Here is a 22,939-nt window from a genome sequence, read left to right as displayed (position 1 = left end):
GCTCTGTGCGGGGAAAAAATGGGCCTCCAGAAGTTCCAGAAGTACAGAAACGGCCCTATTTCTGGCCTCCAGAGGGCCTTCGGAGCCTGGGGGAGGCAGTGTTTGCCCTCCCATAGGCTTGACAAAAGCCTCCAGAGCCTAGGGAGGGCAAAAAATGGCCTTCCCGAAAGTTCCAGAAATCCAGAAACAGGTCTGTTTCTGGCCTCCGGAGGGACTCGGAGCCCAGGGGAGGCTATTTTCGCCCTCCTGAAGGCTCAAGAAAAGCCTCTGGAGCCTGGGAAGTAAAAAACGCCCCCCCCCCAATTGAGGCAGAAGGCTGGGTAGGCGACACCTCCCCATAGCCATGCCTACCTAGCAACCAGGCAGAGAACCGGTTACTAAAAATTTTCAATCTCACCCCTGTCTACCATGTAAGGCTGACAAACTGTGAAAACAATACAACAACACAAATTATCTCTGTGACTGTCCTCCTTGATGAGGGGAAGATCCTTCAATAAAAGGAAGCATTGCTCAACAGGGAGAGTAAGGGAGAGTACTACTACCCAGCTCCTATGCACAATGCAAGCTGTTTTGCTATGACACAGCTATGTTCTTCCCTTTTCTTTGAAAGATAAACTAGACCTACGTAGCTCCATAGGAGAAAGAAGGATGCCTTCCAGCCACTCAAGGCTCTAAGAATTGTCTGCCTAGGAATGAATTTAAAAAAAAAGAATCTGCACATGTACACAAGGTATAATAGTGTATTTCTAGTTACTAATTGGAATATTTATTATTCATTCATTATTAATTGCCCTATGACAGTTGTGAAGTTGAAGAGAGAGAGAAAAGCTGTAGTGGAAACAGATACATCTTTCCTTATGCAGAATGGGCAACTTACCCTCGGCAAGGATCCAAGACAATGGCCCTTGGCCGTGGGACACGAGCCACTACTGAACGATTAGATCCATCCACAGCCATTGAACTGATGGTCTGATTGAGATAGTCACTGTAATAAAGTCTGTTGTTGATCCAGTCAAAGGCAATGCCATCTGGAGCTCCCAAATCTTTCGGCGTATCAAACAGGATAACAGGGAACAAAAAAGTTCTGAGCATGAAAATCATCCTAGCAATGAAAACTTTTTAAAAAAATACCGCTTCTTTTCTAGTTCCAACTATTACCAGGGGGAATTTGCACTAAATCAAATGAGAAGGTTTTTATCCCATAGCAAAAAGAAGAAGAAGAAACTGTGTCACTGGATTAAGATGAAGACGACTTCTTAAGAGCTTCTACACTTCTGGTATTTTGAAAAGTTTTGCCCTTGCAAGCTTTTTTTTTTTTTTTTAAAGCATCACAAGTAAATTAAAGAGTAGCGGCTACATATTACTAGTGCCAATACTCAGCTAATCAATGCAGTCCAAAGCATTGTATCTAGCAGAAAGCTTCTTTGCTGTTGATTGATATTCAGCCCCGCTGTTGATTGATATCCAGCCCTGCTTAGATGGAATGGATGAGCTTGAATTTTAATATTGTATTTTCTATTTTTAAATTTTAAATGTTTTTTTGTCTTGTTGTGAGCCGCCCAGAGTCCCAATGGGAGTGGGCGGCATACAAATTTTATTAAACTTGGAAACTTCTTTGCCTGAAGCTGCAATGACCTAGTTCTATGCCAAGTTAGTATTAAGGTTTGTGGTGTTTTTTACATAATTCTTAACTCATTTTGAAGTAATGTCCTGGCTGAGGAAAAGTGTAAAGTTTCAAAAAAAAAGGCAATATAAATTATTAGTTTGTCATAAAATGAATCGGTAGGGCCTAGATGTATGAAACAAATTTCAGTTGCAATGGCATTTACTCAGATAAACACGCTTGGGTTCACAACTAATGGAACATTATTAATTTTTCTTCCTGGTAATCATACTTTCAATAACTTCTGCAAAATACCTTCCAAGAAGCAGGTTACAATCCGATATACACTTTGGATAATCCTCTGAGTAAATATTTAGTTCTTAGAAAATGCATATTCTATGTGAGAAACTCATATAAAAGATTGGCCTATAACAGGGGTCAGCAACCCATGGCTCTGGAGCAGCATGTGGCTCTTTCATCCCTCTGCTGCGGCTCCCTGTAGCCAGTCGGTAAAAGGATGCCGTGCTAGGAGGAGACTCTATGGTGGGGGAACAGGACTTCCAGTTGGCTCCAGAATTGAACCGAGGGGGGGGGAGTGGTTTTCAGTTAGGACCTTTGTGGCTCATTGAGCGTTTAAGATTGCTGACCCCTGGCCTATACGTTACCTTAAAAATAGTTCTGAATTCTGATATTTACCCGATGCTACTACTATGGGATTACTGCTTCCAGAATGGATACTGATATAGCTGATTTTTCCTGGTCCTGTCGAAGAACTTTGGGTAAAATATATTAAACTGTTTGCACTATCGTAGTCCAGAGCGATCGCAGTCCTTGATACGGACATTGTATGGAATGGAGGGCTATGATTTTCAGGATCCAAGTGTATGCTTCTAAGGCCATTCTCCAAAGCAAAAATCAAGTAATTATCTGTTGAAATAAAACACCTCTTCCCATCGCTTCCCAGAAATCCAAATGCACACCCACACTTTGGTGTTTGCAGATCAGGAAGTGCAAAGCACAGATGGTCACAGCCACCGTTATTCTGTAGGCATGGATTGTAGTTGACATCCGCAGGGGCCAATGACTGGTAAAGGCTATTGTAAATAGTCACATCTCTCAACCAATTGATGTTGTCTCTTATAACCGTTGGCTGCTCGGTATTTCCTGGCTCTTTACTGGCTTGAAATATTTTTTTCAAGTTCCTATCCACCCAAATGATAGAGTTTTCAAAAATGGTGAGGCCATACGGTGTTGGGTAACGGCTGCCGTAGCGGATAATTTCAGGCTCACCGCCATCACGAGAAATTCTTGCAATCATGTCTAAGGAATCGTCCACCCAATAAATGTAACCAGTGCTATGATCAACGGCTAATCCTCGTGGAGTTACAATTCCTTCAGACACTAACACAGTCCTGTTGCTGCCATCAAGAAATGCACGTTCTATTTTGGGATCTTGTCCATAGTCTGCCCAAAAGAGGTATCTGTTCTTGGGATCGACTACTATATGTCGTGGCATATCCACTGTGGTTTTAAGTAGCACACGTCGATAAGAGGTATTTAAACGCAGAACTTCAATAAATGTTTCGGTCAAGAATGCATTGGTGAAGTAGAGGTTTCCTGCATACAGCAAAATAAAATGAAAAATACTGAATTCTCGATATATGATATATGTAATATATGATTCAGAACCTAGTACAGTTTTATACAAAATAACACATATCACTACAAGATAGAAACTTTAAGAAAAATCCTTCAATTTAGATCCTATATAGACATAGGTATATTTTAAATTGACTTAATAACAAATAAAATGTCTAAATGTCTAAACATGTTTAAGCATTAACAATGAATTAACATGGTTTGAAGTGCCCTTGCTAAGTTTGATTTACATGGCTAAAGTTTGCATACATCCTCAACCATGACTGAATAACTTTCCGATTGTCTTACCCTAGCTGGAAAAATAAAGATCTTCTAGAACAAGGGTATCAAACTCATGTTGTCACTTTGTCATCAGGTGATATAGCGTGACTTTTCCCCCCTTCACTAAACTGGGGGTTGGGGTAGCCAGCGCATGACACATCATGCCCATGGGCTGCGAGTTTGACATCTGTGTTATAGAAGATCAACATAACTGATAGAAGCTGTTCCACATCATCATGCTCTTACATATACTTTGGAAAATTCATTGAAAATTAAGGCCAGGGTACCATCCATAACCTTGGGAGAAAAATCCTATTGATTTCTGTGAAATTTCACTCATAGTAAACAGATGGAGTTCAGTTTAAGGATTTCTGAAAAGTAAATTCCACCAACCATTTTTTTAATGCTGTCATAATACTGACCTGCTACCCAATCAATGGCAATGCCACGGATCCCATTGAATCCTATCCCGTTTGTGACAACATTCATAAAATTGGAGCCATCTGGCTTGATTTTACGAATTCCATTCTGGGATGGAATTCGGCTGCTGAAGTCACACCAGAAAATGAAACCTGAAGGCATGTGAACGTCCACGTGCAATGCGTTTCTCCCTGCAAGGGAAACACGTTGTTTATTTTTAATTTCACCATTCTAACAGATATTGTGGTGGTAGGATTTCCATCAAACCCCGGCTCTTTGCTCAGCATCCTTTAGAATCCACTAAAACATTCCTAAAATTCCTAAAATATAACGTGAAATCATCAGTCCCTTGATTTGGGATGAGAACTGAAAGGATAAAAATATGACAATTAATCTTCTATTTACTAATGGGAGAAAATCACAATCATTCCCCCAATATTAAAAAATGGTCCAATTGGGTCCAGGGATGGGATTCAAAAATTTTAGCAAGGAGGTCTCTGCCCGGTTGCTTGGTGGTCGTGGCCACACTGGTCGTGGCCTAATTGGCCTCCTGCAGCATGACGAGAAGGTGTTTTTGCCCACCCCGGGATCTGGAGGCTTTTCTCGATTCTCCGGGTGGGTCAAAATGGTCTCCCTAGGCTCTGGAGGCCCTCTGCAGGCTGGAAATAGGCCCGTTTCTGGCCTTCCCAAACTTCAGGTAGGGCCGTTTTTCGCCATCCCTAAGCCTCTGTGAGCGCCCTGCATTTCTGCATCCAAAATGGGCCGCAAGGGGATTCCAGGGAGGGGAGGGTTCGGTGGTGCCAGCCAGGAGTGGGATTTGGGGGTTCTCCAAACTGCACAGAAACTTTGCTAGAGGTTCTCCCGAATCCCTGCAAACTCCCAGCAGCTTACTTCTGATTGGGTCCTCCCCCGCATTCACTGTTACAGCTCTGTAACAACTGCCAATGTTTCTAAAAATTAACCTGTTACATTGCTGAGTCAGACTTTACAATATTGGGTAAAAGTAACCCCCTCACTATTAGCCTTATATCGGTGTCTAAAATTATCCAACAGGATTTTTTTTTTATATGATTAGAAATCATTTCTCAACTTGGACCAGAAAGCGAAATCTTTTTACTCTACAATCCAACACTTTATTTCTAAGCAGACACGTAAAGGATTGCACTATTATTATTTTTTCACCTGTTGGAACTGGATGATCCATTGGGGTGGGGGGGAAAGGAAGCAGTTCCACTACTTCATTGTTTCTCTTTTTTCAAGTGTTCAAATGTTCAAAAAAGTCATTTGAAAAAATGCTATATTAACTTTTGGATTTGTCAGTTAGAATTGTTTATGATCATATAAATACTGTGTAATATTGAATTTTAGATCAAAATGTTAATATAGCTTATATGTGACGTGTAACTCCTCCTTTATTGATTCCTATCTAACATTCTGAGTTAAAATGATTTTTGCCTAGATTTACCATATTTTTTGGAGTATAAGACTCATCGGAATATAAGAAGCATCAAGGTTTTGAAGAGACAAATTTCTTTTACAAGTTTTTGCACTCTGCAAACCTCCCCAAAACAGCCTGCTTTTTTTTCCAAAAAAAGGGCATGAATTAGGAGGCTTGTAGAGTGTTCGGGGGGGGGGCAAAAATGAGCCAAAACCACCCCGTTTTTTTTGCTAAAACAGGCCCATTTTTTGTCAAAAAAAGGGCATTAAGAAGCTTATAGAGTGCTCCTGGGGGCTAGGAAGGGGCAAAATTGAGCAAAAAATGGTCCACTTTTTGCTCATTTCTGCCCTTCCCAGCCCCCAGGAGCTTTTTGAAAGCCTCCTACAAGCTGCATGACCATTTTGGCGAAGGGGCGGGGTTTTGGGAGGCAAAAGAATGCTGTATTCAGTGTATAAGACGCACCCAGATTTTCAGCCTCTTTTTTGAGGGAAAAAGATGTGTCTTATACTCCAAAAAATACGGTACATAGTTCTGCTTTGTCGTCTTGAGCTACTAGAATTCCAATCACAACCTAAAATACACATACACATTTTGCAAGCCCTATGCCATAAATGAGTCACCTCTAAGTGGGAGATTATGTCAGAAAGCTAAGAGGTTGCAGTTCTTCCCTCAAAAGTTTACCCACCTCTTCCTGCCATGGACACCATTGCTTCAGAATGGTCAGATGTCTCTAAGCTAAATCCTTTAATAGCGGACAGCATGGATACGACGACAAAGGAACTGTATGGAGAGCAGGTCCTATTATCAGAATTGAGCTGAAAGCCGGTAGCACAGGCACAAGAGAAGAGGCCCCCTGGCAAAGGCAGACAGAAATGCTGACAAGTCCCAACTTGGTTGCTGCAGCCATTGGAGGAACCGGCAGAATCTAAAACAGGGAGGGAGAGAAAAAGATTTACTCCACGAGGATAAACTCAAGGGAGAGGTTTGAATTGAATGAGCTAATTGGAGTTAATTGGGCTTATATTGATGTGATAAATATAATTGAATGAGCGCTCCAATGTAGTTTTGTGTTTTGAGTTCTGGGTTTAAAATGAAAATGTTTTTTTTTCTCCCTTTATGTATAACTAGCTGGATATTCGTGCTCTGCTATGAAACTATGTGATTGGGCTTGATAAATCAACACTTACAGCCTGAAAGTTAATGAGTAGTTACGATCCTCTCCTCATCCCTTCTCTCCCTCAGGCTTGCCCCATAGAAGCCTCTCCTCTCCTATCCCCCTTCTCTACCTCAGGCTTGCCTCACAGAGGTCTCTCCTATCTTATCCCCTTCTCTCCCTCAGTCTAACTCCTTAGCATCAGTGTGTTTTTCAGGTGGAGAGGAGGAGTAGAATATTTGAACTCCCAGCCCACAGGCTGGATGAGTCACATGCTGGCCACGTTCATGCCCAAGTGGCAGTTGAAACAGAATTCTTTTCAGGTGGGGAGAGGGAGTAGAACGTCTAACTCCTTAGCATCAGAATGTGTTAATAATAATTTAAGAAATACTAATGATCTGATGACCATTTCAAAAAATCCTTTTTTAGTGAGCACTTAGAAGCCAAGAGGAACATACGTGCCAAATTTCAGGTTTCTAGGCTTTCTAGTCTGGAGATTTTGTGATGATGCGTGAGTGGGATTTCACTTTTATATATATAGATACTTGAGTATTTTTTTAAAATTCATAAAATATCAAAACTAAAAAAAGTGTTTTCTTCCTTTGCGGTTAAAAAAATTGAAATAATATAGAGGATTCCCTTAATATGAATTGTGATAAAGATGAATGAGTTAACAGAAGCATATATTATTCCCCATAGCAAAGAGAAGTACAGACGGTCAAATGGATTCTTTTCTCCAAAGAAGAGAATATATCTAACCTTGTTTTCTATTCTGAAATTGCTGGTGGATATTGTGCTTGCAATGGGAAAAAAATGAAACTTTGATTTTGTTTTTTCTAATTATTATAGAAATGGCTTGTATATTCTGTTTTGTAAAAGTAAAAAGTTTCGGTTGTAATGTTGTTATCTTCTACTGTGCTAAAGAGAGTGGAAAGTTGGTGCCTTTTCCTTTCCTTTTCCCTCTTTACACCATATTTTTTTTCTTTAGCCTCCTCCTCCTCTTAGTTTTCTATTACTTTTTTGAATATTTCTTTGTATTTTCTATTTTGATCAACCAATGAAAAAGTTAAAGCAGAGAGAGATGAAAGGGCAGGTTGAGTCTTTCCAGAAGACTCTTGAGGGAAATGAAAAGGGCATTTTTTTTATAAATTAATCACTCAGAATAGAGCTGGAAGGGACCTTGGAGGTCTTCTAGTCCAGCCCCCTGCTCAAGCAGGAGAACCTATACAGTTTCAGACAAGTGACTGTCCAGCAAATCATCACCTACTGACACAAACTCAAAATACTGAGCATGTAAAAGGACTTTCAAAGGCTTATTTTATACGAACCATCTCGGTAATACACCCGAAGACATTTTAGTCCTGAAATGTTGTCTCTCAACACCACTTTGTTTGCTCCAGTTGACTTGTCAACCCGTTCGATGACTTCATAATCCCGGTCCGTGTAGTAGAGAAAAGAACCATAGACAGCCAGTCCCCATGGGTGAGAGAGGTGAACAACCAAAGTCATCCGATTTGTACCATCCACATTCCCTCGTTCAATCTAGAAGAGGATCAAAATTGAATACCGCCAGTGAAAGCAAAACCGGCGCTTTATGAGTGCAAATCATAAACTCGTATCTTAAAAGACAGACCTGAGGTTTGACAATGATTGATCTTTTCCCTTGCCTGTCTTGAGAAACTAAGCAATTTCCCCCTCAACCCACTCCCAATGTCATCTCTTTCCTTAAAGAATTAGCAAACATAAATGGAAGCAACATTTGAGATCAAGTTGGCACTGGGGTGATGCAATTCTGTTGAAAGGTCAGTTGGAAAGTACAGTAGCTTCTGAAGTAGATGTGTGAGCCTGGGAAAAGATATGACTGCTTTAATTGTTTTGGGGGGAAAGGTCCTGGATACAGGGTCCTTGCACCTTCTGAAATTCCATTTTCAAAGGATTTGCAACATCCCATCTGCCACGCTGGGTGAAGATCAGTTTTCTTTACATCCCTGTTTATCCCAAAGGTGCTTTTTCGGAGAGGCAACTGGACTTTCTGGTTTTCCTTTGAAGATGATTCACTTCTCCTCCAAGAAGCTTCTTCAGTTCTGACTGAAGAAGGTGGGGAATGGAAGGATTGATACTCCTTGCAGACAGCTAGACATTTGCATTCTTTTATCAAGTTAAGGTTACCTGGAGGCTTATCTCCATCATCAGTAGTGCAAATGGGTGTGAAGCCTTCTTGGAACTGTTGAAAGGACTGTGTTGTAGATTGGGGGTAGATGATGTCATACCCCTCCCCCTCTGTTGAGAGAGGGCTGTTCAATTTTGGCATAGATGGCCTCTTTAACCCCTCTTTCGAACCAGAGATCCTCTCTGTCCAAAATATGGACTTTGTTGTCTTCAAAAGAGTGGCCTTTTAAATGCAGATGCACTGCTGAATCTAGTCTTGATGTGTTTGTTCTCCTATGCTGTCCCATGTGTTTATGAAGTGGCTGTTTTGTTTCCCCAATGTACAGATCTGCACATGGCTTGCTGCATTGTACTGCATACGCCACGTTGCTCAGTTTCTGTCTGGGTATTTTATCCACTGGATAGTGCCTTCCCCACTATCCAGTCAGAGCGGAAAAAGCTTCTTGGATGAGAAATGAAATGTCTCCAAAGAAAAACCAGAAAATCCAGTTGCCTCTTGAAAAAAAGCAGCTTTTGGACAACCGTGATCTGGATGACTGAAAATCTCCACAGACATTTAGCGACATCGTTGTTTATGCATATCTGTGTTTCTTCTTGATGAAGCTGTTTTTCCTATCCTTTTAACGTTGTGGGAAGTGAAAATAAAATTTTATTTGTACAAAGAAACGGGAAATATGATGTAGCTTTTGGGTTTGTCTGTTTTAACATTTAATGACCAGAGAGAGATTTACTATCAGAAGAAACTCAAAAAAACGTTTAGGCAACCTGCTGGGAGTAACTTGCCTGAAGCCTTTCCAATTCTGGCAACCCCACTGAGTACATTCTTAATGTGTGTAAGCAGATCCATTCTTTCCCCTAACATCCCTCTTCGGATCACTCCTGCTTTAAGCTGCAGATTGCTGGCAGGCAAAAAGATGTAGGGACCCTTCTGAATACGTACCACTCCAGTGCTTGTGACTGGCCAATATAGCTTTTGTTCCTTGATATCGATGGTAATAAACTCAACGTGGTCTAGATTACCCATGAAGAGAGTTCTGATATCAGACCCATCCATGTTTGCGCTGGCAACCTTTGCCGGGATCCCACTATCTGTTCCTTGGTCTGTCCAATACAATTTCCTGCAACAATTTCCAGCAATCAAAACACAAGGAAAGTATGGTGAATATATCATGCTGTTATTAATACAAATGCATGGGCATTGGGAGATTAATTCAAAGATTGCTAACATATACTGAACAGTAAAATTTACTGAGATGACTAGGGCTTTTTAAAATCTGTGTAAGTATACAACGCAGTGGCTCAGTGACTAAGACACTGAGCTTGTGAATCAGAAAAGTCGGCATTTCGGAGGTTCAAATCCCTACCGCCGCATAATGGAGTGAGCTCCCATTACTTGTCCCAGCTTCTGCCAACCTAGCAGTTCAAAAGCATGTAAAAATGGAAGTGAAAAAATAGGAACCACCTTTGGTGGGAAGGTAACAGCGCTCGGTGCGCCTTTGGCATTTGGTCATGCTGGCCACATGACCACAGAGACGTCTTCAAACAGCCCTGGCTCTTTGGCTTTGAAACGGAGATGAGCACCGCCCACTAGAGTTGGAAATGACTAACACATATGTGCAAGGGGAACCTTTACCTTAAGTATACAAATGTTGTGTGCACAACCCTACTCTGAGGAAGCAGGCATACATTTGCCCTCTAAGAAATAGTCACGTTTATATAATGCACAATTGCTGCTCAATTTTATCACACAGAGATAGGCATACAGCTAAAACAGTATTGTAGCTGCTGTGGATATTAACAATAATATCAATAATATTAACAATATGTTTAGGTTATTAATTTATTATTTATATTATATATAATATTCTATACTATTAATTATTAATAATAAATATTTTCATATTTTTGTGGAGAAGTTCTGGAACCTATTTTAGAGTTAGATTCTCATTTAATCTTCCAAGATTTAATAGTCTTCTTTCTCTCAAAGTCCTTGGAAAAGAACAAGGGCAAAGAAGTTTCACAAAGGCTTTGCTCATCCTCCTTCCTTTTTAGTTTGGGTGAACAAAAAAAGCTCAGCCCATTACTCATCACTGTAAAAATCAAAGAATGAACAAAGCCAGCTCAGTGGGAGCCATCACCACAAACTCCAGGGGTACTTTGACCAAAAGACTATGGAAGGAGCAACTTCCTCTCTCCCCCCACCCATTACGGGAGAAGCAAAGGGAACATCCATTTGGTAAAACCAAACCAGCAGTTTGGTTAGCATACAGTGCAAAAAACAACATTCATCAATCCAAAATGTATCAATCATTTATTACTAGTCTAATGGAAAACTACAGAAAGAAAACATTACTAAATTCTGAGCGTTTTGATGGTCCTAATGTAAGGCAAGGTATTATAAATTTTATGCTTAAGATAAACATTAGGCTATCTGAATAAATGTAAATATAAAGATAGAAATAACCCATATTAGGTTTTAGAGACAACTCAGAAGCCACGAGAAAGGAATTAAGGGGAAAGGGCAAAAATCCAGAACACTATAAAACAAATATAGCCATGTAAGCAATTTAAGCTTCAAAATTCCTCCTGATCTGACCTAGGCTTCCCAAGATCATGAAGCAGACTCCCTGCCCTGATAAAACCACTTTTATGTAAGTAAAAGGGAATTCCTCTGCAGCAAAGCCACTGGAAACAATCTTTTATGAGAGTTCACAACTACAGATCTTTATCAGGCTTTAGCAGCAATTACTTAGCAAGAAGTCAAGAACAGATCTTCACCCTAATGAATTGAACTAATTGTCTCTAACCCTAACCCACTCCCCTTTCGCTCCTCTTTATTCCTTATTATTTATAGGAGGGGTCATTCACTGTCCACCTGTGCCTTTACTCCTGTGTCAGCCCTTGTTCCTTAGCTGTTCCCTTCTCCTGGCAGCTCTGTGCATGCGCACACCAGGAACAGGCTCCAGCTTTTTTTCGGCCCTACTGATATCCGACTCTGAAGGCAGCTGATAACTGTTGGACTGTAATGGCCCCATCTCTGCCTCTGCAGAGCACTCATTAGAACCTGAAGCGGGCCCCCGGAGGAGAGCCTTCTCTGTGGCTGTTTCGACTCTTTGGAATCAGCTACCCCCAGAGATCCGGACCATACCCACTCTCATGGCCTTCAGGAAAGCTGTAAAAACCTGGCTGTTCCGGCAGGCCTGGGGCTGTTGACCTCATTGTTGAGGTCCAGCCCCGATTAGAATGAATGCATGTGGTTTTGTGATTTTAAACTGTCTTTTTTCTTGTTTTTTCTTTCTCTTTTTTTCTTCTTTTTTTTTTGTAAGCCGCCCGGAGTCCTTCGGGATTGGGCGGCATATAAATTTTGATAATAAATAAACAAATAAATAAACCTTCCCCAGGCTCCAGGACTGACCCATGTTCCTCCCCAACCTCCTCACTGTCTGAGTCTCCACTAGCTCCACTGGCCGCTGGTGGGCCACAACACTTCCTCTTGTTCCAATCAAAGGGAAGGAAAGCTGCACCAGTTTGAAATGAGAGTAAGAATACAGCTTGTTCCTGGTTCCTTCTGAAGGAATCAGGGTCATTTTTAGCGGTCCAATGTGCTCTAGTGATGGAAACCATACCAGCAGCAAGATTATGCCCATGAGTATACCAGACATTCAGCAGAGGAAATAATCCAGCACCAATAGCAAATTTTCTCACCAACAAAGGAGCATCTCTACTTATCTTTCATTCCCTCCAGCTAGAATATTTATTAGTTAGAAAAGAATTCTTCCCAGAGCCACAGAATCTAATTTTACAGAAGGACTGTAGGACCAAGAAGCTTAAAAAATAGTATCTTAGTATATTTTAAACAGCTCCAGAAACTATCCATTTAACTCACCCATGAGCAGGATCAACAGTTAAACCCAGTGGCTTTCCAGATCCTTTAGGAGTACCATCATTGGTAATCAAAGTTTTTCGGTAGATGATTTCTCTGTGGAGCGTCAATACCTTTAGAAATCATGAGATCTGGTTACATGGAGCAGAAATGAAGGCAGAGAAATTATGCTAAATGATTCTTAATGCTGATTGGTGCCTGGGGGATGTCATGGGATTACATATGAATGCACGCCCTCGCTGGAAGTTGGATGTTTACCTCAATGGATTGTGTCGAAGGGTTAGTATAGTAGAGGTTTCCAGATATCCAATCTAAAGCCAGGCCCATTGGAGAACCAATAACAGCAGCTGGGGCGAAGATTGTCCTGTTTGTGCCATCTGACTTCACCCTATGAATTTCACCCTTCAGAATAAAAAAGTGAGAATATAACATCATGATTTGGAATCGGTCAGGGTAAAAAAATCACTGCCCTTCTTTTCCTAGCCTGATGGCATCACTGACTATCATGAGTTTTAAAGAAGAACATGTGCTTTTGTTTCTTGAACTATGATAATCAAAAGTACCTAATGAAAGTCATAAAGAAGACACATTGCAACCCTAAGTGGGTTTAGTCTATATCAGTGATGGCTAACCTTTTTATTGTTGCGTGCCAAAAACATGCACACGCACCCATAATGCAATGCGCGCATGACCCCCCTGCGTGTGCCCCACCCCTGCACATGTCCATCTGATCCCCTGTGTGCATCCCACCCCATGCACATACGCGCGTGATCCCCACACATTGGCCCTGCCTCCGATACATATACATGCGTCTCCCGCATGTGCCCCACCCCCACATGCATGGCAGAGACCTGAAAATCAGCTGGCCGGTGAGAAGCGCATATACATGCAAGGTAGAGCTGAGCTGGGGTGACAACTCGCATGACCGCAGAGAGGGCTCTGCATGCTACCTGTGCCACGCAGGCCATAGGTTCACCATCACAGGTCTACTCTATATAGACATAGCATCCATTCAACTTATTCTCGAGGTAAGAATTCATAGGTACATGGTGATTTTACTCTTTAGTTTTCCATCCAAAACAGAGATGGGAAGGAAAACAAAAATATCAGAGCAGAATTTTTTCAATGAATTGCTGTCCTAAATAACCAAATATACTTACTGGATTTTCAACCCAGTAGATCATCTGTTCTGAATCATCAAAGTCAACATCATATCCATTCTGAACGCCTGCTATTGGGACCATGGCATCGTTGGATTTCTCCTCAGGGTTCAGAGACAGACCGTAAATGATGTTATCTCTTACAGCTATAAGGAATGGCTTTTCCACTGTAAAGCAAGATCGCAAAAAGAAGAATGTTATTCTTACATCTTTCCTGCAGATAACAAAACAAAATTCTGTGGTTTCCCCAAGTCCAGATGTATTCGATCAAAAGAACAGCATGTCTTCATGATGTTTCCCCAAAGACATTTAAATACATTAAAAGGTAACTTGTGCCAGTGACTAGATACAGCTCTCTAAATAAAGATCTTTTGAGTTTGTCTAACAAAGGCAGAATCGGAAGTCTCCACAGGCAAAACCTATGCTCTGCCTTTCAACTATGTTCCCTTCCTCCTCCCCCCCATCATTTAAAATCAGTCAAGTCTTCCTGAACTTCTGTATTCAAGGAGCCTTGCAAAAGAATCACAAACAACTTCTTACACTTCACACATGCTTCAGTAGTAGATTCTTGACATGCAAGCATCACAAGTGTGTATTTATATAGTACTAATCAATAACCTGGCGTTGCCTGGGTATTTATTTATAGAGGGAAAATGTCCAAACCAAACATAATTTCTAATGTTGGATTTTCCCCCTTACCAGAGGGAACCCCCTTGTGGAGTACTGTGAAGCTGTTATCATGCAACTGTGCTATACAGTAGAAGCCATTTAAAGGCACAACAGACTGCATCTTAACAGAACACCCCCCAAGGGGTGTTAGGGGTGTCTTACCCCCACAGTATTTGTCCCCAAGGAGTAAGTCATCTGTGTACCAAGTTTGGTTGTAATTGCTTGAGTTGTTCCAGAGTTATGCTGGAACATACATACACACAGCCTTTATATATCTATATATCTATATATCTATATATCTATATATCTATATATCTATATATCTATATATCTATATATCTATATATCTATATATCTATATATCTATATATCTATATATCTATATATCTATATATCTATATATCTATATATCTATATATCTATATATCTATATATCTATATATCTATATATCTATATATCTATATATATCTGTATGTATCTATCTATATATCTGTATCTATCTATCTATCTATCTATCTATCTATCTATCTATCTATCTATCTATCTATCTATCTATCTATCTATCTGATGAGAAGTCCAGAATCACACACATTTTCTCTCTCTCTCTGGGGCCCTTAATTTCAATTACGAATTCAGGTTAATGCAGTGAAAACAGGAAACAACATAAATGAAGGTTGTCTATAGAGTGAAGTGTGAATGCCACAAACAGAAACAGCATTATTTGGAATTAATTCCACTATCACTTAATTCCACCATCATGCCTGTTTGCAACATGAGCTCCATCAATTAACTATGGAGACTTTAAAGAGCTGCTGATTCAGTTCTACAGAGGAATTATTGAGTCTGACATCTGCACCTCTATAACTGTCTGGTTTGGCTCTGCAACTGAACAAGACAGGCACAGATATAAATGGATAATTAGAACTGCAGGGGGGAAAATTGCTACCAACCTGCCTTCCATTGAGGACCTGTACACTGCACGAGTCAAAAAGAGGGCTGTGAAAAGATCTACAGAGCCCTCATATCCTGGATATAAATTGTTTCAATTTCTGCCCTCAAAACGACACTAAGGGCACTGCACACCAGAACAACTAGACACAAGGACAGCTTTTTCCCGAATGCCATCACTCTACTTAACAACTAATTCCCAGATCACTGTTAAATAATTTACTAAGACTGTATTACTATTTTTCTTCTCTTCCTTCCTAATATCTATCTCTTCCCACTTATGACTATAACCATGTTGCTTGTATCTTTCAATTTATATTGTTTTATTTGTTTATTAGTACAATTTGATAGCTTATTAGTAACCTTAACTATCACTGTGTTGTATCTTTTTAGTCTTGATGAATGTATTGTATTCTCTTATGTACACTGAGAGCATATGCACCAAAAACAAATTTCCTTGTGTGTCCAATCATACTTGGCCAATAAAGAATTCTATTCTAACAATATTGTTGTGACGGAAAGAAAAACGTAATTAAAAAAACGAAACCATGGTATGGCAGAGCTTCTGTAGGTGAACTTCCAAGTGAAATAATGCAAGCAAACCTTAAGAGTCATAAATAATTCCAGGAGGGAAGTCCCCCTCCCTTCCACAGATCATTAATGGCAACTACAGTGTTTCATAAAGCATCAGCCTCACAATGTATTATTTAGAATTTCTTCTTTACTTTTTGCCAAGCAATCCTGAAGGTTTGCTTGCAAATAAATCCCACTGGGTTGAAGCCAACAAAGCAAGACTTTTTGTCAGAGAAAGGGAAACTATTATTTCCAGTTAGGAGGCTTAAGTTTCAGTCCCACTGAAATCCCATAAATTTGTGAGAGCATTACAATGGAAACCTAGATGAGCTTAAGCCCGTAACATGAATCATAATATGGCTTTATCATAGCACATTTTAGAACACATAAGACCAAGTCTGGATGACAGGAACTAGTCAAAATGTACAAAAATCCAGTCCTAGTAAAAGAGCACTGAGCTGGTTTCTCCCATCACAGAACAAGCTTTAAATTATAACCTAGGTAAAATTCAGATGGAGCTGTCCATGGTTAGATAACTACACTCACTGAAAAGAGGAACTACTGTATCCTTGGTTTCCATATCATTCCCAAAACCCAAATCTACTGCATAAAATATCTTTCACATACCTACTGATTTTGCTTGGCAGCTTGATTAACAGATTATCAGAGTTAGGAGGGACGTTGTAGGTCATCTAGTTCAATCCCCCACCCAAGCAGGAGACCCTACACCATTTCTGACACATGGCAATCCAATCTCTTCTTGAAAGCCTCCAGTGATGAAGCTCCCACAACTTCTGAAAGCAAGCTGTTCCATTGATGGATTGCTCTCACTGTCAGAAAATTTCTCCTCATTTCTAGGTTGAATCTCTCTTTGATCAGTTTCCATCCATTATTCCTTGTCTGGCTTTCAGTTTGGAACATAACTTGATCCCTCCTCTCTGTGGCAGTCCTCAAATATTGGAACACTGCTACCAGGTCTCCCTGGTCCTTCTCTTCACTAGACTAGCCATGCCCAGTTCCAATTAATTGTACAATTTCCTATTTACTAACTAAAATACATCTTTCATTAGTTCCAAAATTAGCACAACAACAACAAGCTGAAAACTGCTCTAAACATAGAGTAAATATATCCCAATCCCATCATCATTTAGTAGCAATTATGCAGTATAATGTAAACAATGTTCTTTCAGATAGAAATACTGGCTGTTGCTGTTTGATGCATTTTTCCTTAAGAGCACAGATTATGTATGGCTAGCCATGTTTTCTTTTCTCCCCTTTCTTTCCTTTGTAATTCTTTCTTTTTAAAGTTCTGTCTCATTTCATTCCTTCCATAAAACAGCAACATCCTCTTTCCCTTCACCATCATACACCTCATACACAGGGGCTCAAGTGGTTGAAACGTTGGGCCTGAGGCTAGCAAATCTGCGTTCGAGACCCAACCTTCCCTCCAGCTCCTGCCAGGAACATCCCTAGGATAATGGTGATGTCACCAGCTAATCCTTTTAACCTAGAAGCACCTCAGTGCTTCTGATTCTACTGCAAAAAAACCATACAAGATCTATACAGTAATGATAACACCAGCTATCAAATTGCGAGTGGTTTTCCCTCTCTACATTCTGCAGTTGGGGAAACATCCTTCAGAACACTTTCTCATTATTTAGTCCCAAACAGAGCTCTCTTATATGGTCCCACCTCTCATGCAGTTCACATTATCCGTGGAGAGAGTCCATCCAGAAGGGCAGGCACAGGAATAAAACCGGGGACCCGATGAAGAAAGCAAACACAGGTGACTACAGTAGGATCTGTCACAGAAATTGATACCTGGGAGAAAAAAATTAAAGCACTCGTGAACCCAAACTCATGAGTAAAAATGAGCGTTTGACAAAGTCAAAGAGGGGACATTAAGTTTTGCATACTGTATTGTGCTTGAGGTTTTGTACCATGTCTAGAGAATCAGGGGAGGCAAGAGTGGGTTCTTTAGGAGAAAGTTACTCAGATGACCAAGATTTAAGACCTCTTCCCCTTTGGATTTAACTATTTCTCTAAACTGTTGAGGAGGTCTTCTTGCAGGTAGTAGGGATTTAGTCCAGGAGTTCAGGAAAGGTTTTCCTTAGATTTTTTTTTCCACCTCTCCTTTCATTCAATTGTATTCAATTACCAGAAACTGGACAAAACTCTTGGCAAAGGTCTTCAGCAGTGATCTACCTTGTCTCCTTCCTAGATCTTACAGAAAGTGACTGGCCCAAGGTCACCCAACTGGCTTTTTCCCCCAAAGTGAGACCAGAACTCATGCTCTCCCAGGTTCTAGCTTGAGTTTTAACCACTACTCCAAACTGCATCTTTTCATAGATGGATGGATGGATGGATGGATGGATGGATGGATGGATGGATGGAACGAGGGAGGGAGGGAGGGAGGGTGGATGGTTATATGTATGTATGTATGGATCGATAGATAGATATAAAGAGTCAATATGCAAAACGATAAAGTTAAACATTTTGATGTGTCAACAGGGCCACTGCAAACAACTACTTTGCCTTTTCCCTTGTCTCCCCCCACCTCCCGTTTAACTGAGTCAACACTTCTTGCTGTTTCTTTGCTGTTTTATGCACATGTGCTTTCAGTAGATTTTGAAGGGAGGATTATATCATTTAACAGGAGTCACACCATTTTTCACGCTGTCAATTTTTGAAATTCATCTCATTCATCTCATCTCAGAAAAACATCTCATTCTAACGATGTTAAAACAAAAAATTAGGAAAAGCAAAGCATTGGAAACGAATTGCCTTCACACTGGATAAACAAATCCCTTGTCCTTGAAGCATTAGGTAGAAAGGTCCTTTGGAAGATTCCAACAGTTTCTCACAAGGTTTTCACCAGCTATGTGTGCAGGTATAAATAGTTCACTTTCATTAAACAATAAAGTGTTGTTGACTGTGCATATACACACACAATATTTTTTGTCTTTTAAGGACCCTGTCATCCCTTGCATTGGAGTGGAGTTGGGGCAACTGAATGGAGCTGAGTGTTTACTGGCCAGACGCCCTTCCTGTCACCAATGCAGAGGTCGCAGCAGATATATTCTCATTATGCCCAGAGAGAGAAATATCTGCCACTACCTAGGATCAAACTCATTGTGAGGTGAGAGCGCCACTGCATCACTCATATACATACAAATACACATACACAAATCCACAGGGAAATGTTCCCTTCTAGTGCTTTGCACCAATTTACACAAATCCAGGCACTCAAGAACCTGCTGTTGCCACAACCACAAATGCAAAACTTTTCACATACTGTATATCAGTCAGCAACTTCAACTGGCAGACATTATAAACTGGGAGAAATCGAAGTCTTAATATTAATATATCCAAGTTAATATTTAAAAGAAAAAAAACATGTATTATGAAGCAGGGAGCTTGTTATTGCAGTTCTGCTTTTTTAAAAATAAAAAATGCTTTTTAAGACTGAGCTGTTTGCTGTTTTTACTGGCCAATCTTACCAGGAGGTTGTTTCACACGATGAACAGCCACAATCCCTAGAGGCTGATGAACATTATAGATCATTACTGTTTGATTTCTCCCATGCCATTTGTTTGCTCGGATGACTCGATGGGTGTATCGGTCAGTCCAATATATGAAATCCTCAAAGACAGTGAGTGCGTGAGGATGCCGCAATATCTATTTTTTTTAAAAAAAGGATAAAACATTTCGATTATTATTCCACGCCCTTGCTATTGTTACCCTAAAGTGACACGTCATATGAAAATTAAAGTTTTCTAGGCATCTGCCTAGCCTTGCTGAAGTAAACCTCAAGGAAAGTTTATGGCACAAAAGATGGCTCGCAACATGCGTTAACAGCTTTGCATCATTATATTTTAGGCAACAAGCTGTGGACTTTTTTATACATGGTCCTAAGTCGTATAATATAATTTAGGTGCTGATTGTATACCAGCACTCAAAAATCTGAAGTAATAAACTAGATAGCTTGCTGGATTTATCCTGATGGAACAGAGATTCCGGTTCTTCTGAAAATTCTCTGCTTCAGCCAACTGAATGTATAAAATCAGGTATTATGATTTTGATGAGTCATGGTGGCACGGTGGTTGGAATGCAATTCTGCAGGCTACTTCTGCTGACTGCCGGTTGCCTGCAATTTTGCAGATTGAATCTCACCAGGGCTCATGGTTGAATGAAACTTCCACCCTTCTGAGGTGGGTAAAATGGGGGCCCAGATTGTTGGGGCAAGATGCTGACTCTGTAAAAACTACTTAGGAAGGGCTGTAAAGCACTGTGAAGCAGTATATAAGTCTAAGGGCTATTGCTATCAGATAGTAAATATTTGAACAATCTGGCCATCCATTTCCCCATTTTTTAAATTTGACTTTTTTCCATACCAGGTCACTTGCCACCACCTGCCTCCTGTTGTTTCCATTATAATCACAGAAATCAATGTAGTCAAGATAAGCATCCGCAAAATATAAGAGCTTATTGGGATAGTCGATGGAGAGTCCATTGGGCCAATAGATCTTATTGCTGACAATGGTCGTTCGTAACGTGCCATCCATACTTGCTCTTTCGATTCGGGGATTCTGACCCCAGTCTGTCCAAAACATCACATGACCACTGCAGAAAACAACAGGTTAATGGTAGAAAGATGTTTAGCTCTATAAATCTATAAAGAGCCTTCTCTGTGGCTGCTCCGACCCTCTGGAACGAACTCCCCGTGGAGATTCGAACCCTCACCACCCTCCAGGCCTTCCGCAAAGCCCTTAAAACCTGGCTGTTCCGACAGGCCTGGGGCTAAAGAGCTGTTGCCCCCGTCTCGAATGGTATGACTGTTGTGTGTTTTAAATTATGCATTGTTATGTGTCGTTTTTTAATTTTTTGTCTGTATCCCCCTTCCCTGGTTTGAGTTGTGAGCCGCCCTGAGTCCCCTTCGGGGGAAAAGGGCAGCATATAAATATAATAAACAAAACAAACAAACAAACAATCTGGAAGCTCCTGGTTCACATCTCACCTCTGTCACTACCCAGCATTAGCCAAGCTATTATTCCTCAGTGTTTTTATTTTTTATTTTTTTTAATTTATATTCCGCCTTTATTATGTTTACAAACAACTCGAAGCAGTGTGCAGATCTGATATGCCTTCCTCTGCCTATTTTTTCCCCATCACAACAACCCTGTGAGGTGAGTTGGGATCAGAGACTTTGGCCCAAGGTCACCCAAGTAGCTTTCATGACTAAGGTGGGACTAGAACTGGCTTTCTAACTTGGTGCCTTAACCACTGGATCAAGGTGGCCCTTTAGGTTTCGTCCGCTATCTGCAATATGGGAATAATAATAATGCTGCTGAAACATATTGGACTATAGAATTTGACAACCAGCGAAACATTCTCAGCTTGTTCACACTTCCTTACACTGGAGTATATTTAAGGTGGCCATGTAGTATAAATAGACCTTCTAGTTCCCAAATTAGGTGTGATTCTGTAATTTGCTATCATTAATTGAATTGTGCATCAGAGTTTTGCTACAACTCAGAAGACAACTGGTGGCATCCAAATGTACTCCGATGTTCCACAAATTTATGATATGCAATCAAGTGATTTGGAAACATGAATGCCTACAATCATGTTACAACAATCCTAAAGTTCATTTGTTTCATAATTATTTGCTATAATGCCCATTCCAAAGAGGGCCACTGATCAAAATTATTTCTTATTGCATGTCACTACAAAAGACATAACAACAATTATGCATGCTTAAAGCCAATGTTTAAAAATCTTACTCGGTTCTGGGATCTAAGACAAGACCTCTTGGGTTCGTCACATTTTCACTGATCAGAACAGTCCGATGGCTTCCATCAAGTCTGGAGACTTCAATTGTTTCCAAGACATAGTCTGTCCAGTAAAGGTTGCGGCCTATCCAATCCACTGCGATGCTTTCTGTAACTGTGACACCACTGTCAAATACCTGCACAAAGTCATGGAAACCCATTATATTGGCATCCTTGTAATATTTTATTATTGAAAAGGATTCAAGTTAGTTTGCATTTTATAAAAGATGGGAAACATGTATTATTTATCTCCTCCTCCGTGGCAAGACTAACTAAAGTGAAATTCTCTCATCTCTCTAAAAAATGATAATTCTTAGTCTAAAATGAATATTTATGAACAAAATCAACATATTTTCAAGGAACAGGGATCGCTTACTAAGGAGTCTCCACTATAGCATGTGTTCACTGGCCCTAATCCTTCTACATGTATTTATTTACGGAATAGTTTGCATGAACCCCCAGACGCACTTAGAGCTCCATAAAATTTGGACGTGCAATCACCATCTTAAATCAGCAAGATACTTACTACTTTTCGGTCTGTTCCATTCTGGTAAGCACTCCAAATCTTGTCCTGGCTAATATCAGACCAAAAGATTCTATCAGTCACTGAATCAAAATCAAGAGCTACAATGTTCCTTCCATCTCGAATCAAGGAAAAAATGCGCTGGCCCTGGGAAGTTATGTTATTAACGACAATTTGGTTACGGCTTGCCACCATCAAGAGAAGATTCCCAGATTCTGCAAAAACAGGCAATTAAAAACAAACCTTTAAACTATCTACATCTAGAAGGCATTCCATTTCATAAAGGCATATATGATATATAATTTTAATACACAGTACATGCATTAAATACACATTATTTAATACACAGTATTTTTAAAAGCCATAATTTCATGATGCTATAGGGCAGGGATCCCAAAACCCTGGTTCATGAAATTAGGCCATGCAAACAAGCGAAGTCCCATCTGCGGGTTGCAGGCAAAGCCACACCGCTTCCAGTCAATGGAAAAACCTCTCTCCTTGGAACCAGTCCCTGGTGCCCAAAAGATTGGGGACCATTGCTATAAGGAGGGCTAAATACACAGTGTGCATGCCAATAATCTCCGGTTTAAACCTGGCACTTCCAAGCTGAGCTGTGAAATCTAAAGAGCTAGATGAATTATTAGGCCA

The 22,939-nt window shown here is 40.3% G+C and overlaps 1 protein-coding gene across 1 annotated transcript in view; it reads right to left on the bottom strand.

The window, feature by feature from the left end:
- Positions 1-22,939, bottom strand: part of LRP2 (LDL receptor related protein 2) — a 156,741-nt gene that overhangs the window by 59,848 nt on the left and 73,954 nt on the right. The window contains exons 27-40 of the mRNA XM_087709396.1: positions 22,295-22,506; positions 21,721-21,905; positions 20,332-20,560; positions 19,438-19,615; positions 17,630-17,758; positions 13,747-13,913; positions 12,845-12,988; positions 12,590-12,699; positions 9,644-9,821; positions 7,863-8,076; positions 6,067-6,306; positions 3,946-4,134; positions 2,300-3,220; positions 878-1,043 (exon numbers count right to left, since the gene is read on the bottom strand). Coding sequence (XP_087565522.1) covers positions 878-1,043; positions 2,300-3,220; positions 3,946-4,134; positions 6,067-6,306; positions 7,863-8,076; positions 9,644-9,821; positions 12,590-12,699; positions 12,845-12,988; positions 13,747-13,913; positions 17,630-17,758; positions 19,438-19,615; positions 20,332-20,560; positions 21,721-21,905; positions 22,295-22,506 — 3,262 coding nt within the window. The remainder of the gene's footprint in view (positions 1-877; positions 1,044-2,299; positions 3,221-3,945; positions 4,135-6,066; positions 6,307-7,862; positions 8,077-9,643; positions 9,822-12,589; positions 12,700-12,844; positions 12,989-13,746; positions 13,914-17,629; positions 17,759-19,437; positions 19,616-20,331; positions 20,561-21,720; positions 21,906-22,294; positions 22,507-22,939) is intronic.

This window comes from Thamnophis sirtalis, unplaced genomic scaffold, assembly GCF_051295495.1.
Source record: "Thamnophis sirtalis isolate CommonGarterSnake01/CBP01778 unplaced genomic scaffold, rThaSir2_p1.2 scaffold_1, whole genome shotgun sequence".
NCBI classification, from domain to species: Eukaryota; Metazoa; Chordata; class Lepidosauria; order Squamata; family Natricidae; genus Thamnophis; species Thamnophis sirtalis.
This window is presented reverse-complemented; position numbering and strand designations above follow the sequence as displayed.